At 37.4% G+C, this 16,852-nt stretch overlaps 4 protein-coding genes and 1 long non-coding RNA gene across 10 annotated transcripts in view; 2 read left to right on the top strand and 3 right to left on the bottom strand.

Moving 5' to 3' along the window:
- Nucleotides 1-325: 325 nt before the first annotated feature.
- LOC116924840 (vacuolar-sorting protein SNF8) lies at nt 326-1,496 on the bottom strand. The gene is made up of 3 exons (XM_032931418.2): nt 943-1,496; nt 690-878; nt 326-558 (listed from the first exon to the last, which is right to left on the bottom strand). The coding sequence occupies exons 1-3, from the start codon at nt 1,365-1,367 to the stop codon at nt 414-416; spliced, it is 759 nt and encodes a 252-aa protein (XP_032787309.2). The 5' UTR covers nt 1,368-1,496; the 3' UTR covers nt 326-413.
- An 87-nt stretch (nt 1,497-1,583) lies between these two features.
- Nucleotides 1,584-4,997, top strand: LOC116924837 (serine/threonine-protein kinase PLK4). 2 transcript variants are annotated; one of them, XM_032931414.2, is made up of 10 exons: nt 1,584-1,748; nt 1,809-1,904; nt 1,969-2,292; nt 2,356-2,448; nt 2,511-2,654; nt 2,711-3,009; nt 3,317-3,560; nt 3,637-3,779; nt 3,853-4,433; nt 4,509-4,997. In XM_032931414.2, exons 1-10 carry the CDS (start codon nt 1,722-1,724, stop codon nt 4,733-4,735), a joined length of 2,178 nt encoding a protein of 725 aa, XP_032787305.2. In that variant the 5' UTR covers nt 1,584-1,721; the 3' UTR covers nt 4,736-4,997. The 2 variants fall into 2 exon arrangements, with proteins under 2 accessions (XP_032787305.2, XP_032787304.2); XM_032931413.2 differs by having other exon boundaries at nt 3,077-3,560.
- A 2,843-nt stretch (nt 4,998-7,840) lies between these two features.
- Nucleotides 7,841-9,320, top strand: LOC116924834. The gene is made up of 3 exons (XR_004395196.2): nt 7,841-8,001; nt 8,737-8,834; nt 8,897-9,320. It is a non-coding gene; the product is annotated as an uncharacterized LOC116924834 (long non-coding RNA).
- On the bottom strand, nt 9,269-14,491 carry LOC116924833 (CBL-interacting protein kinase 16). The gene is made up of 12 exons (XM_032931408.2): nt 13,804-14,491; nt 13,557-13,730; nt 13,361-13,493; nt 13,165-13,301; nt 12,895-13,080; nt 12,650-12,822; nt 12,509-12,585; nt 11,279-11,422; nt 10,967-11,199; nt 10,741-10,905; nt 10,348-10,666; nt 9,269-10,284 (listed from the first exon to the last, which is right to left on the bottom strand). Exons 1-12 carry the CDS (start codon nt 14,061-14,063, stop codon nt 10,036-10,038), a joined length of 2,250 nt encoding a protein of 749 aa, XP_032787299.1. The 5' UTR covers nt 14,064-14,491; the 3' UTR covers nt 9,269-10,035.
- A 1,018-nt stretch (nt 14,492-15,509) lies between these two features.
- Nucleotides 15,510-16,852, bottom strand: part of LOC116924818 (putative protein kinase C delta type homolog) — a 42,059-nt gene continuing 40,716 nt past the window's right edge. For all 5 annotated transcript variants that reach the window (XM_032931390.2, XM_032931393.2, XM_032931389.2 and 2 more), the window contains 2 exons: nt 16,667-16,807; nt 15,510-16,544 (listed from right to left, as the gene is read on the bottom strand). In XM_032931390.2, the coding sequence (XP_032787281.1) occupies nt 16,398-16,544; nt 16,667-16,807 (288 nt within the window). In that variant the 3' untranslated portion in view covers nt 15,510-16,397. The remainder of the gene's footprint in view (nt 16,545-16,666; nt 16,808-16,852) is intronic.

The following is a 16,852-nucleotide window of genomic DNA, read 5'->3' as shown; positions in this document are numbered from 1 at the left end:
AGCAGGAACATGGGTGGAAACTCATGGCTAGTCGAACGTTTTAAAGGAGCACGGAACGATGGAACCAACAATAAGAAAACGCCCATGTAATACCCCAAGCTATTGAATTTACATTAAGCCAAGTTAACTCTTAACCCAAATCTGTCTGCTAATGATCCAGCGTTTAGTCAAGCTAGAGGATCAACGAGTGTGATTGAATGGCAGGAAGTGTGGTAAGATACATCCCTGCAATTACCACTTTTGGATTTGAACGATCTAGCGGATGTACGACTTCACTAAGATTAACGAAAAGTTTGTGTAAACATAAAAGAAAAATTGCATTGGAAAGGTCTTTAAGCTGAATATGTATTACTTTATGTACAAAAAATTTTAATAGGTAAACTTTTTAATTGAAATGTTACAGAAAAATACACTCAACCTTCATTGATGAGAGGCTTGAAAAACGAAGGAAACCAATACGTTTTTGCGGTGGATTGCTCATCAACCCATGCCACACCGTCACGTATAAGTTCATTAATGATCTGCTGGCAGCGAACATCGTCCCACTTTAGCTTACACCTATTAAGTATCAATAGAAACATTAACTTGTAATCTTGGTAATAAATGTTATGGCCTACACAAACAAATATAAGAAATCAATTGAAGAAAAATGTGGCTACATTATTAGTTACTTAACATGCCAAACTTACTTCATGGTTTCAATAGAAGTGAATGCCTGAGCCTCTGCAATTATTAGGACTTCAGTGTGATCGGCATTCAATTCCCCTGGTATAGAACGAATGAGGACATCTGAAGAATCCTGGGTATCTTTCAGAGAAATAATAGAAAATCCTGATCCCAGCACTTTAAGTTTTTTTATTGCTCTTATTATATCATCACTGTGAAAATAAAAATAGAATGTATAATTAGAACACTTCAACAATGCTTAAAAAGGTAATTTACTTGGAAATATTTTGGTGATGCTGGGCTTTTCCCCTTGCTTTGATTAATTTATGTCTAAGTTCACCTAAAGTAATTAAACCTCCATTTCTCTGTGACGTGGCCATGCAAACTTCAATGACTTGAACTGCAATTTCATAATAAAAATCTCCAACACCTAGCAATTCAGACCAAAAACCTTTGCTTGAAGCTAGTGGATCTACCCCGATTGATGAACACATTTCCTGGAATTGTTTCCTAAAGGCCGGATTTTTCTTGATTTCATTTCTATGTTTACTTGCAAAAGTTTCCAAGTTTGTTCGGAATTTCTCCATTTGATTTGTCATCTGTTCAAAGACATTGTCTTGCAATTCTGTAGCTTTACCACGAAATCGTTCCTGCTCTACTCTTTGTTTATGAATGGCACCGATTCCTGGACGTTTCCTCATTTTCGTTAATGTTATCGTTTCCTTCAACGATTGTCATCCAAAGTAGTTCCCTCACTTACACACGGACATTAATATTCTTTCCTTCTGATGCAGCTGAAAAACTTCAATGCGCAGACGTCATATCTACGTTAACTGAGTTAACAACGGTTAACTAGCTAACTAGTTCTCCGTCGTCTTTTGGTTTGTGAACGCACCCTGCCAAACTATTCAAAAACGGCGGCTTGGTCTGCCATTGTGCAGTGGGTATTGATGTTTATGGTGACGGTTAGCGATGTATGTTTATCTTACCTCAGGGTGCATTTCTTTTTATCACGTCGTGATTAACAACTTTCTGTAGACACTGCCGAGATTAAAATGACAGATTTCGGAAATTCTATAGAGGTAAGGTGATTTGAAATCGGTAAAGTAATCCTAAGAGAAACAAGTAAATTTTCTTTGCAGGACTATGAATTCTACGAACAGGTGGGCAAAGGAGGTTTTGCCTCTGTTCATCGTGCTATCTGCAAAACAAATGGTATCCCGGTCGCAATTAAAATGGTATTTTTCGTGATACAATAATATTCCTTTATAGTCATTTTTAATGTAATTACCAATCTGACAGATAAACAAGAAGCTGATGCAGGCTGCTGGTATGGTCAACAGAGTAAGACAAGAAGTGGCTATTCATTCCAGGCTTAGCCATCCATCAATTCTTCAACTTCATGCCTTTTTTGAAGACAGTGACTTTGTGTACCTAGTTTTGGACTTGTGTGAAAATGGTGAATTCCAACGCTATCTGAAATCTTTGGGTCATCCACTCAATGAGGATGAGGCACGTGAGGTTATGATTCAGTTGTTAGAGGGAATGCTTTACCTACATTCACACAACATCCTTCACAGGGATCTCTCATTGGCTAATCTACTTTTAACAAAAGAAATGAAAATTGTAAGTCTTCCTTTTTGCCACCTTTATTGGTATAAAATTTTAAAAGAAATTATTTGAAAACAGAAAATAGCAGATTTTGGTCTTGCCACACAACTTTCTCGACCAGATGAAAAACACATGACGATGTGCGGAACTCCCAATTATATATCTCCAGAGGTAATGCTTGTTTTACATCCAGATCTATTTATGTATTGACATAAAATACGGAATTCTTGTAGGTTGCTACGCGCAGCTCGCATGGTTTCGAAGCAGACGTTTGGGGTCTTGGCTGTTTATTGTATACTCTACTAGTAGGACGGCCTCCCTTTGACACCGATGCTGTGAAATCGACTTTGACACGCGTTGTAATGGCCGACTATAAGGTAGCTATTTGCTGTCAAGTTGCATATTTAGGTACTTTTTCTTATGAACGGTCTAGTTGCCAGTGACAATGTCAGTAGAGGCCAAAGATCTGATCCAGCGACTTCTAAAGAAGAATCCGAAAGAAAGACCGTCTTTAATGGAAGTGATGGAACACCCTTTTATGAAAAAACGTAACCGTAATGATACTGACAGCGGCCTTTTCACTATGTCGACTGTACCGTCCCTGATGGCCCCTTCCATTAAACTACAAACACCTATGCTGCCGAAGCTGCGACGGTGTAACAGTAACAGAGAAGTGAATACAGGTCCAATTTTAGCCTTGCCCAAATCTACTTCCACCAGCAATAAAACCTCGTAAGTGAAAAGATCTGTCTTTTCTCCTTAATTTTCGATTTCTAATTTTCTCATTTTTTGTTTGCAGCACTCATTCTTTACCAGACGGCCGAATGCATTCCGAAATTAGGAATCGTCAAGTTCAATCTTGGGGTGAACCTTGCATAGAAACTGCATTACCAACTGCAATTTCTCGAGAGAGACAATGTGACGATCAGTGCGGAAGACACAGTTGCCACCATAACCCTTGCCAGCACAGCTTTAACAATAGAAGTACGCATTGCAGCCATCACTCTCCCTGTCAAAGCATGTGTTCGCATGCTGGCAGCTGCCAGTGCCATGCTGCGAAACCACCAAAGCCGAATCCGGTTAACCCATCTAATAGGAGTCGCTGCCTAAACGAACTGACTCCACCACTTTCTACCGCTCGCCTGAAAGCTACTAGACAGCGAACAAAGAATGCTGTATGTTCCATTCTTGAACAAGGCGAAATTTGCCTTGAATTCATTCGAACACGAAGTGGTGCAGAGCGTATTGTAGATGTTTGTCGAATCTCTGGTGATGGAATGAGAGTGAGTCAATATTTTCCTATTACGCCTTCCTATATCTGAAAGTTCAATTACTAATATTGTCTGAAAACTTGACTAGATCGTTCTGTATCAGCCTAATAATGGCAAAGGTATACCGGTAGCTGATGTCCCTCCACCATTGCCTTCAAAAGGGTCAGATGCTATCTACTGTTATGAAAATCTTCCTTCTGAACACTGGAAAAAGTATCTATATGCCTCTAGGTTAGTTGTTTACCAGTATTGCCAACTTGAACTTTATAATCGAAACCCGGACAATTGTTTATTATTTATTTAGGTTTGTAAGTCTGGTCAAAGCAAAGACGCCAAAAGTAATTTTGTATAGCGATCGTGCCAAGTGCCTTTTAATGGAGAACGGACCTAATGCCGACTTTGAAGCGCTCTTCTATTCTGGATGGAAAATGACACGTACTACAAATGGCCTTCAGATAACAGAACCTAGCGGTCAAACGACAACACTGACATTGAAAAATGAGGAACCACACCTAGACCGCGAAAGCATAAGAGACTTGTGGCACCACCTGAAAGAGTGTTTAGCTCACTGTGAACGGGTTGAGGAAGTCGTTAATCAGCTTGCCTCGCTGCCGATAGCCAATGGCTCTCTTCCATTCTTTCCAATTACTATCGGACGAAAGCCGATGGCTCCAAGCTCAAACAAACAGTCGTGTAGCAACAAAGAGAATCAAGTAACGGAACCTGTGCTTAGCGGTTTGAAATCCTTTGACGGATCCGTTCGCAGCGCCGTCAATAATTCTGGTAAAACCTCATCTCTCCGGCGGTTAGATCACCCTAAACTGGTTAATATAACCCGCACAGTTGAAGTGTTCGGCATCGGCCGAGCTATCCAGAAATCCTCAGGTTAGCACGAGCACTACAGAGTTTTTTAAAGAAAAAATGTGTGGTAATGTTAAATGTGTTTTGTTTTTTCAACAGGAGATGTGGAAGTCCATTTCAACGATGGTTCACGAATTGCAATAGCTCCAAATTCGAGCACCGTTGTTTTCAGTCACTCCGAGCACAGCAGCGCCGAAATTTTCAACACCAAAGAAGCGTTGCCAGACGAGGTACGTCATAAACTGTCACTGGTACCTAAAGCCGTGGAACAACTGGTGATGTGCAATCGAGGTCCACCGCAGCCGAAGTATGGAGTTCTTCGGTAGCAGCGGATAGCTTTTAGAACGCTGCATTAATGCTGCTGTATATTACCTATTGCTTGATGAGCTTTTTTTTTTTTTTTCTTTATCTTATTTTACCTTTTTTTTCAAAAATCCGGTTGTTGTATGACCATATGTATGTATTCTACTATTTTAACGGTTTGTGCTGAACGTTGCACGCAGGCTCAGTAAACGAATTGCCAACCGCTCAGGTGATAGAACCCAATTTCTGGATTCAGGCTTCGAAAATAAAATGATGTAACACATTTTTCGTTGATAAATCGTTCTTTCATTTGCCTCGTTTGCCCGGATAGTAAAAAACTGGGTGTTAACATTTTGACTTGGAATTTGATGAACCCTTATCTGCTATAACCACAAATAAAACCTGATTCCCCAGCTATGGCTATTTTCCATTTTCCAATGCATTTGTTTTTTTATTCTTCAAATTAGGTGTAGTGTTTGTTTACATTTAGGCCTATTGAAATCAGCGTTCCATTTCCATTATGCAGTCTGATTTTTGGAGAATTTCAAAAGATGTCGTTTTTGGCCCATTTTGACAAAAGTGGGAAGGCTATACCCTTCCCACTTTTTCATTTTTGGCCAAATTTCAAATTTTGGCTTAAAATACATGATTTAGATTCAGAATTGAATGAAAATCACGGAAATCAGGTTTATTTTTCTATTGGTCTTATAGTTTTTCATTTACATGTTAAAAACCATAAATGAAGTTGGTGCGCTAACAGAACTGTTTTCGTTAATTTTTGAAACGGCTAGTCTAAAAAGAAAACCAATGACTAAATCGAAATCAGCGTTCAATTTCGATTATGCCGTCTGATTTTTGGAGAAGTTTAAGAGATGTCATTTTTGGCCGATTTTGACAAAAGTGGAAAGGCTATACCCTTCCCACTTTTTCATTTTTGGCCAAATTTCAAATTTGGCTTAAAATACATGATTTAGATTCAGAATTGAATGAAAATCACGGAAATCAGGTTTATTTTTCTATTGATTATATAGTTTTTCATTTACATGTTAAAAACCATAAATGAAGTTGGTACGCTAACAGAACTGTTTTCGTTAATTTTTTTTAACGGCTAGTCTAAAGAAAAAACCAATGACTAAATTGAAATCAGCGTTCAATTTCCATTATGCAGTCTGATTTTTGGAGAATTTCAAGAGATGTCGTTTTTGGCCCATTTTGACAAAAGTGGGAAGGCTATACCCTTCCCACTTTTTCATTTTTTGCCAAATTTCAAATTTTGGCTTAAAATACATGATTTAGATTCAGAATTGAATGAAAATCACGGAAATCAGGTTTATTTTTCTATTGGTCTTATAGTTTTTCATTTACATGTTAAAAACCATAAATGAAGTTCGTGCGCTAACAGAACTTTTTTTCGTTAATTTTTTTAACGGCTAGTCTAAAGAGAAAACCAATGACTAAATCGAAATCAGCGTTCAATTTCGATTATGCCGTCTGATTTTTGGAGAAGTTTAAGAGATGTCATTTTTGGCCGATTTTGACAAAAGTGGAAAGGCTATACCCTTCCCACTTTTTCATTTTTGGCCAAATTTCAAATTTGGCTTAAAATACATGATTTAGATTTAGAATTGAATGAAAATCACGGAAATCAGGTTTATTTTTCTATTGGTCTTATAGTTTTTCATTTACATGTTAAAAACCATAAATGAAGTTGGTGCGCTAACAGAACTGTTTTCGTTAATTTTTTGAAACGGCTAGTCTAAAGAGAAAACCAATGACTAAATTGAAATCAGCGTTCAATTTCCATTATGCAGTCTGATTTTTGGAGAATTTCAAGAGATGTCGTTTTTGGCCCATTTTGACAAAAGTGGGAAGGCTATACCCTTCCCACTTTTTCATTTTTGGCCAAATTTCAAATTTTGGCTTAAAATACATGATTTAGATTCAGAATTGAATGAAAATCACGGAAATCAGGTTTATTTTTCTATTGGTTATATAGTTTTTCATTTACATGTTAAAAACCATAAATGAAGTTGGTGCGCTAACAGAACTGTTTTCGTTAATTTTTTTTAACGGCTAGTCTAAAGAGAAAACCAATGACTAAATTGAAATCAGCGTTCAATTTCGATTATGCCGTCTGATTTTTGGAGGATTTCAAGAGATGTCGTTTTTGGCCGATTTTGACAAAAGTGGAAAGGCTATACCCTTCCCACTTTTTCATTTTTGGCCAAATTTCAAATTTGGCTTAAAATACATGATTTAGATTCAGAATTGAATGAAAATCACGGAAATCAGGTTTATTTTTCTATTGGTCTTATAGTTTTTCATTTACATGTTAAAAACCATAAATGAAGTTGGTGCGCTAACAGAACTGTTTTCGTTAATTTTTGAAACGGCTAGTCTAAAGAGAAAACCAATGACTAAATCGAAATCAGCGTTCAATTTCGATTATGCCGTCTGATTTTTGGAGAAGTTTAAGAGATGTCATTTTTGGCCGATTTTGACAAAAGTGGAAAGGCTATACCCTTTCCACTTTTTCATTTTTGACCGAATTTCAAATTTGGCTTAAAATACATGATTTAGATTCAGAATTGAATGAAAATCACGGAAATAAGGTTTATTTTTCTATCGGTCTTTTAGTTTTTTATTTAAACATTAAAAACCATAAATTAAATTGGTTCGCCAACAGCACTGTTTTCGTTAATTTTGAAAACGGCTAGTTTAACGAGAAAACCAATGACTAAATCGAAATCAGCGTTTAATTTTGATTATGCCGTCTGATTTTTGGAGAATTTCATGAGATGTCGTTTTTGGCCGATTTTGACAAAAGTGGGAAGGCGGGATGAAGGCGTTGATGATCAGCGCACGCCTCATAGGACATGTATACGGAGTCTGTTTTGCCGGAAGAGCAAACGGTTTCCGAGATATTATGGCGAATTGGCGACCAGGCCGTACCCTATCGGGAACTTCCTGAACGGAGTGAGGGCCCCTAGTACAATGGCGATAGAAATCGACCTGGCTATCGATCGATAAATTCAATATGTTGTAGACCCCTCCTCCCTTGAAGGCGTCGTTGAAATCCCTCCTTCAAGTTATATTTTTGACCGCTAGATGGCAGTACAAGTTATTTATTTATTTGCTAAATAAACGGACAACTGTCGAAAAAGAGTTGTCTATTAAAAGGTGGGTCAAACGGCGTTCCGTAATACACTGTACTGAACCATTCAAATGACGTCTAGTGAAAATCAACCTTCAAACAATCGTGTGTATCGTGAAAATGAGTGTCCCTCAGGTTGGTACGCAAAAATGGCAAATAGAGTGTACTAACGAGTAGCCAAAAGAATATGTAAAACGGAACGCACTGAACATTTCTTAGCTTCTCCCTCTAACATCTCTCCAACAAATCTCTTGCTGTCACAAATTCGTCTACTTGTTTTTACGGAAACGATGAAATCGATAAAAAAAACTTTGAAGGAAAATTAGAATCAGAATAATTCTAATGAGATCGCTAGATGGCGTATTTGTTGCTTATTATTTCCAGCACAAAAAAATAAATGGTGCTTCCTGGGGTGCTGAAAATATATAGGGAGTAATTTGCAGATATAACTAATTTATAAAAGTAATTATAGATAGTTATCTCTGGTAATTTGGTGTTCCATAGGTTTGACGAAGATATCAATAATTTAAAAAGGTGGTGGTTAAAAAGTGGATTTTGATATGATCTTTATTGAAATGATATTGATTATGATTATGATTTTGACAAAAGTGGGAAGGCCAAATTTCAAATTTTGCTTATAATACATGATTTCGGTTCAGAATTGAATGACAGTCACCGAAATCAAGTTTATTTTTCGATTGGCTTTATAGTTTATGAACTAAACGTAAAAAACAAAAACTAAAGTTGAGGCGCTAACAGCACTTTGTTTTATTTTATTTTAAAAACGACTGATTTAACAAAAAAATCGATGACTTAATCGAAATCAGCGTTCAAATTTGATTATGACGCGTGATTTTTTTTTTCTACAAGGCTAACGGGAACTTTGCGAACACAGGGAGCCGTTGAATGCCCTAATTTGCTGAATTTATTGCCACTAGATTGCAGTGCAGGATAAATCATCTTCAAAAGTATACAAAACGTTTTTAAACAATGTGTTCAGACATATAATTTTAATTTTCCTACTGGTTAGGTATTCGAAGTGGTTAGCTATCCACCATTCCATTTCATGAGGGAAGTTTCACTTATTCCGAAACGAAACTTGATGTCCATTTTCAGCTGGCTTGTTGTGACACAAGCATAATAGATACGCCGTTATGACAACGAAATTTCCGAAAAATGAGACGTCCGAAAGCACAAAAATCAAGACCGGAAACCAATCTAATTGACTTCCTTGTGCCTAGTGTTTCTGGCCATCTGGTTGCAATAGTTTCCAAGACTACCTTATGTGCAACTCTTTCAGCGCCTCCTTTGGAGATAACTGTCATTACTAGTTTGCTAAAAAGTTAAGTTTTTCATAGACTCTAAACTAGGTGATCTTAATCTTAAATAATAGGATTCACAGCTCTGTATATATTTCTATTTGCCATATCGCATAGATCTCTACATAACTTCAATTACGGAGGATGCGTTAAGGACAAACAGAAACTGAGAATTGGAAAAATCAGTTGAAATGTGACGAAAAACTTACTACTCAAACTGAAATAGGAAGAAGAGAATAATGAATAAGAAAAACAAAATGGCTATCCCGATCGATAAAAGAATGCGCACTTGTACATAACAGATTGAGACCGTAATCGGATTTTTTACTTGCCTTTGCTGACATTTGATAAAATTCCGGCCATCAAGAAAACACAAGAAAAATGCAGTATTATACAAAAATAGGAGATGGAGAACAAAGAAGGTTTTGAATGGACTACGCTCGTAAAAAATGCGCGATAACTTTGCTCAGCCGTTTCAGGGTTTCCTGGTGATTCTTCACGACGGAAATGTAAACTATTATTGTTCTCCCTTTCCCCCCATATGTTCCAAGCAAAGAAGACACCAGTGGATTCACGCTTTGACTCAGAGAAATTTCCTTTCAGCTCTTTGAGAAAAAAAAAAATAAAAATAAAAATATGGAATGCTAAGAGAAAAAGAAAACATCAGCATAGATCTCTTGCAGTGATTTAACATCCAACCGATCTTTTAGCTTTCCGACGACCATCATAATTCTTTCAGTATATGCAGTATGAAGCCGCCCAAATAGGCGGCATAGGATAGAGATAGGGGAAGCCGTATAAACGTAGTAAATATTTAAGGGAGTGAAGCGCCATATGACATACCAATCATTCACGCATCCTCTGTGGGGACACCTTCTGCATAAGACTCTACCCTGGGAATATCTTCAGAAGGCGCAGGATTTGGAGCAGGTTCTTCTGTTGGAGAATCTTCCAAAGACGCTTCTTCACTTACAGGTGTTGGAATTTTCTCAAACGCTTGCAGCTGGTCACTCTCACCATTAGTTGGTGTTGTCACTGGTACTGGTGCCATTTGCAGGGATTTGCGTATCCTATCTCCTTTTCGCCACAAGGTAATTTCCTAATTCAGATAAACGTTCGTAATGATAAGTTGTACGAAAAGAGGGAGAAAATGTATTATTACCTGTTGCTTGAAATAGCGGCGTTCCTCTTCGTCAACCAGAACGAGATTCAGGTAATAACGAACAGAGAATTTTTTATTTATGTCACGCATGGTTGGCGTTAGATCGTAACCAGCAAGAAATACTCTTATAGGTATGCTCTCGCCTCGAACAGGTGAGCCATCCATAATCTCATATTTTGCAATAGTTTCATTTTCATTAAAGACGTTTGGTCCAGAACCTGTTGTCTCCCTTCGAATGATGGCAATTTCCATATGACGAATTTTGATTCTCACGAGGAGGAAGTAAATTTTACCCACTATTACATCTTTCAAATGGTACCTGTCATACACGAAGACGGGAAATGTCAAATAGTTCAGTTGACGAACAAGAGATTATACGCTTTAATTTCATACTTGGATTTGTTGTACTCAAATTCAATGTGTAACGAATCTTCGATGCCGACTTCCATTTTAATGCTGCTGTTCATTTCCGGATAAGAACTAAGCGTGTGCACCGCTAAATCTACTTCTTTGACTATATCTGTTAATCTTCTAACTACTGTCACTCTAAGGAAATATCTGTTGAAAATGACATTATTAGAGCTAGTACTAAAATTATCAAGTAATTTATATCCTTTACCTTAGCTTGACATTTGTGCCAGTGTAGACCTCATATGGTTTCTCCACTTGGTTGAAATCAAAATCATAACTGGTGTTGTGATGGAGCTCGCCTGGGCGAGCTAACTCCTTCACCAATGAAGTAAATTCATGCTGATTCCCTCTGTCATAGTAGAGTTCGATTTGACCAAGAAATTCAATTTTGATGCCCTGGTGCTCCAGTTTGTAGCCTGGTCGCTTCAGTGTTATATTTACCTGCAAATCAGTATGTAGGGATTTATGCATAACATAATATTATACTTTACAATATGTAGTAAATATTATCTAACATTACCTTTCCTGAGAGGCTTTCCCCATCAAAGAATAAAAACAGCCTTTCTTTTTTCCCATCTTCTGTTTTCACTTCTGCAGTCCTTCTTGTTGCTGCTCCATCCAGAATAATGTCTATTTCAGCACTTTGACCAAAACCGAAGAAACTCTGAAAAAATATGGTATATATTAAAGATGGATCATTTTGTCTATATGTAAACTGTGATTGCCTACTACAATAATAACAAAATAAATGGTTGAAGTGTAAACATTTCCTACAACTTGTATCATGACTTTTTTGGTTAAAATTATATGGCATTGGAAGATAACTATTTTAAACTACTGTTGGGATATTTATAGGGTTAATGATATTTCTTGCTTTATAATGACATGAGGTACATACCATTTTGGCATCAAATGAACGCAATTTCTCTTCATATAGCTCTAGTTACAAATAAAACAGGCGTTTTCCGGAGAGAATTGCTAAGTTTACGTCTTGTCGTCTACAGAATACAGACTACAAAAACCCATAATCATCAATGCGGCGTTGCGATTTGTTGTAAGATAACCTGTTTAAACTTTTCCGTCTTCCGTGCCCGTGCGTGGACAAATGGGCTGATACCTGAACCTGATAGTTATAGCTATAGCTTGTAGTTGCAGATGGCCAGCAGCAGTTGAACTGTTGAAGACTTGAAGAAGATTGAAGGGGAAACTGGGAAGTGGACACTTAATTGCTAAAACTGGAAACTTAAACATTTTTTGTGGCATTCATGGTGGTACATTTTTATTTTTACATAGTCATGAAAAATCAACAGTACATTGATGCGCCATTTTCAAGTTTTGGCTACAATAAGTATCCACTGAGTTTCGACATTTGTAATTTCTAAAGCACGAAAAGAACATAAATACACGACAAAATCACACTCTTTAATTAATGTTCATTTAGATGGCGCCAGATGGCAAAATTACTGGATGACAAGATAACGACCATTTTACAGCAAATCAGATATTTTTAGTAACGACAAACATCGATTTTCTTTCACCTACAATTATTTCTCATTTACGGCAAATACGAAGAAGGCAAAACATTTCATCGGCTAAAACACAAAAAAAAAGGCAAGACCTGGTAAGTTTTATTTACTTGTTAAGACTGTTTGCACGCGGACAATTTCCTAATCCTAAACGTTCCTCGCCAACGGTCTCTCCGCCGTGACCTCCGCGTTTCGGTCGACGGAACTCCAACTGCCGCAGCCACTGTCCCGGGACTAGGAGGAGCGCTTCGGCTGTTTTGCTGCTGCATATGCTGTTGCAATTCTTGCTGTAATCTTTGAGCTAAAATTTTTAAAAAGTGGCTGTCAATTAAATACCCAATGAAGAAAAGCTACGATGTCATTACCTGTCAAGTCATGTTCCGTAAAGTAATGAGAATCACTGCAATCATCCTCATCTGAGTTGTTACCATGATGCGACTCTAAATATTTAAGCACTGTCATATTTCGACTTTCGTCTCCACGCAATGGCGGAATACGGACAGACGGCTCGGTCCGCGGATGCCGCTTGATAAACCATCTGATCAAATTGTAATAGCCAACAGTTTAGAAATCAACGAAGTACAAACACTCTTTTACTACTGCTGCCTACCCATGGTGCTGGACTTGTGGCAGAGAAAAACGTAGATAAGGATCTTTGTGAAGCATTCCTCTGAGAAGGTCACTTAATAGCTCATCGACTTCCTCAGGAATTTCAAATACACCTTCGCCGATTTTCTCAAATAGCTTGAAAATATTGTCTCCTTCAAAAGGATATTTGCCAGTCGAAATGTTAAACCTTATAAAGGAAATTCAATGTCAACAGTCAACCGATGTTGTTGGCAAACTTTAAACTCTAAAGTTAGATAGCTGAAAGCCTTACAAAGTGACACCACTACTCCATACATCAACTTTAAATCCTGGAAATGAATCCAATCCATTGGCGATTTCTGGAGGTTGAAAAGCTGGTGATCCTTGGCTAGTTTGGCATAGATCATCCAGTGCAAACATATCTAAAGCCTGAGATTTTGAGCTGTCAATATTTACTTTAATAATGTCATCAAACTTTGAATTTTTACCTCTGCCACTCCAAGATCAGAGATTTTCAGCAAACCATCTGTAGTGAGCAATAGGTTACTTGGTTTAATGTCTTTGTGGATGATTCCCTGACTGTGTAAATATTCCAATCCATCTATCAGCTGACAGAAGTATCTGTTAAAAAATACAGTGTATAAAAAAGATGCTTGTTTTGTTATTTGAGTACGAAAATGTTACCCATGAGCCTGCCATATTGGAAACTTCTTCAAGGGAGTGCTGTCAATTAATTCTTGTAAACCAGACACACAGTATTCAAAAATGAGGTACATTTTCTGTTTTTCTTCATTGTGCATGACCTCATATAAACGAATCACATTTTTGTGATTGAGTTGCTGTAGTAGTTTGATTTCCCTGAAATGATCAGGCAACCAATCGAGAAGTAAGAAAGTGGCATTACATGAACCAAGTAAAATTTTATCCATACCTTTCTACATTTTGCTCGCCATTAGGGATTCGTCTTAGTTTCCTCCTTTTCAATATTTTGACAGCTTTTCTGCACAATGTCTCTGTGTCAAGAACTTCTTTAACCTTACCATAGCTGCCCTCTCCCAACAAATCTCCCATGACATATTTGCCAATGAATTTACACTGATTTTTTTTAGATTTGTAAATAATTTGCTCTGAGCTTATCCTATGTATGAAAGGCATGAGACCATCATCTTCCAAGTTGAATGGATCATCCATTTTCTTTGTGTTCTGTCACCAATGACTGTTTGTCGTTTGAAATGCAATTCATTTGGAGTTCACAATATGTTGATTCTTGACTGGCAGTTCCATGACTGGGGTAACAGAAAATTCCTTTGCCGTTGATACACTGCTATACAACGCCTAAAAGCAGTGTATATAAGGCGTCCGTAGGCACCGCCAACAGTGTTTTCAATTCAGACTTAACAGGGTTCAACAGTACTGACATTATACATAGCAGTGCTGGTTAACTCTTGTCGTATCTATTACTGTTAAATCAAATAATGGTATTATTATACAGCAAAACTATCCAGGCGTTGGCGTAAATATTAGTTTTATTTAGTTACGTCCGAATTCACTGATAGAAACTACCAAAAAAGTCTCTAGCTTGACGATGCGCTGTTGCCGGCTGGCACTGGCTTTAACCGGCGTGCAGCAGAGGTTCGTCTCGTTAAACTAGCATGTAGCATCTTTTCATGCACTTTCTGATGGCGGTTGGCGGTCTGGGCTGCCAGAAGGTTTTGTCTGACGTTGAACTGGAGCCGCGCATGCTAGTCCATCGCAACATCATTAATCACGAACTTTAAATGCGTCGGTAAATAGGACAACCGCAACCGTAGTCATCAATTTGGTTCCCGATACGTATGATATAGGTTGATATATTTTAAAAGAAACATAATTCTTTACTTTAATGAGATGTATCGGATTTGATTTCCTGCTATTGCATTTCTTCATTTTTAAAAACCGAGATGGTTTCAATGGATCGAACTAGTTATGGCAGCCACACACTTGCACAGTATTGTATATAAGAAACCGGTGTATTCAATATACACTGATTAACGATGTACTAGATAGAGAAAAAGAGAATCGGGAAGGCAGACAAATGAAAGAAAAGCTACTTTTAGGAGTCCAGTTGAGGGCTCCGTTAATAATTACAAACATGATGTGCATAGCACTGCATTTATAAAATGATACCCAAACAATGAAAAAAATTCGATCGAAAAAAAAACAAAAACAAAAACAAAAAGGGAAACTTGGCAAAATTGCAAAACAAAACAACAACAAAATTCGTAACTTCTGCTCGGCATTGAGCATCGTTCATTGTAGAAAAATAAGAATAATACTCCTGAAGCTAGGATCCTGACGGGAACAAACACAAGTATAGAAAGGAAAATATCGACAAATTAATATCCGAATTGCTTCAGTGCAATCCGTAATGATATTGCACGACGTCCCGCAACGGTGCGAGGTGGAACGCAGTTAAAAATCGCGGGCATAATAACAATGGTATCAATTCCAAGCGTCTCTTTTAGTCAAACCAGTTCGTCAATTTTTGCACTGTATGTGCATACTATGTATTGCGTGAGCGTGTTTATATATGTATATGTAATTACTCGTATTTAATAAATGCACATGAGACGTTAAAAACGCTCTCGCAGGATTTAGTTCGTGTCCGAATAGGGTGTGTATATTTCTTTTTCTTTTCGGCATTAAAAAAATGAATATCCAATTTATTTTTAAAAACAATAATTGAAAAAAAAAAATTAGATTTCTAGACAAGCAAGCACTTTAAATTGTGTGTGATGTGGCTTATAATACAATTTTAACGTAATAATAGCGATAAAAGTGTCTGCAAGCACCTAGGCATCGATAAAGTTCGATGTCATCTTCTTGCAGGTCCTAAGTCCAAAAACAACAGCAGCAAACAAGTTGGTAAATAAAACAAAAGTACAAGGATTGTTGGGCGAAGGAAAACTGTACATCAAAAAGAGTTCAGGTTGAATATAACGAGCTCTGGGAGCATCACCGAAATTGGTGTATGAGTAGGGTATGGGAGGATTCGGTCATTCCGAAGGTTGACTACAATACAATAACAAATGCGGACTGTAATAGTATACAGGTTAAAAAAAAAAAAAAAAGTCCTCCGAAACTGTACCGATGGACTCAAATTTCCAAACGGCTGGAAAACAACAAAGGTCAGCACTGATCATTAAGGCAAACCAGATAATTTTTTTTTATTTGTTTGGTTTGGTTTTTATGTTGTTTTTTTGGTTTTTTTTGTTTTTTTTGTTTAGATATATTTTTTTATTGTTTTAATTATTTAATTTTTGGTTTTTTTGCATTTGTTTTTTGCATTTTTACTCAACTGGATACCAGGACGAACGTACGAAACGGAGAAAGTCCAAAATATTCTTCAAAGGGTTGAACGGGCTGTCCAAGCCGACAAAATTCACGTTCCCATGCGTCTAAATGCGTCTAAAATGGATGTTTTACGTAATTTTGTACGTAGCAATGATAGTTCTTCCCATTTTCCGGCATCTTTTTTCTTCGTTTTCAGTCCGTGGTGTTTGGATTGGTGTAGGAAAAACCTCGGAACTGGGTTTGGTCCATTGAAGCCAGGATATCCTTGTCGACGGGTGTCAACTGGGGTTTCTCGATGGTGAAAGCCGAGTCAAAGTACTGGACGTCCAAGATGTGTCGCTGAACAAAAACAGAACAAAATCAATTTGAAAACGTCAATCACATAGTTTCTTTTCTCGTTACAATTCAACTACATTTAATCTGATCATATCAGCAAGGAATAACTGAAAATTGACGCGTACCACTCTAGGTTTGAAAGGCGGTTCAATCTCTTTACGGTCCAGTTTGTCCCAGTTGATGGTCTTGAAAAAAGGCTGGTCGACAATGTCACCGGCTGAGCAACCCGACGTGCCCAATCGTTTCTGAGGATCCTTTTCTAGGAGCTTTTATTTTATTTTTTTCATTATTTTAACGAAGGGATAAAAATA

The sequence above is a fragment of the Daphnia magna genome, linkage group LG6, assembly GCF_020631705.1.
Source record: "Daphnia magna isolate NIES linkage group LG6, ASM2063170v1.1, whole genome shotgun sequence".
Classification (NCBI taxonomy): domain Eukaryota; kingdom Metazoa; phylum Arthropoda; class Branchiopoda; order Diplostraca; family Daphniidae; genus Daphnia; species Daphnia magna.
The sequence above is the reverse complement of the archived record's forward strand: the minus strand, read 5'-3'. Positions and strand labels throughout refer to the sequence as shown.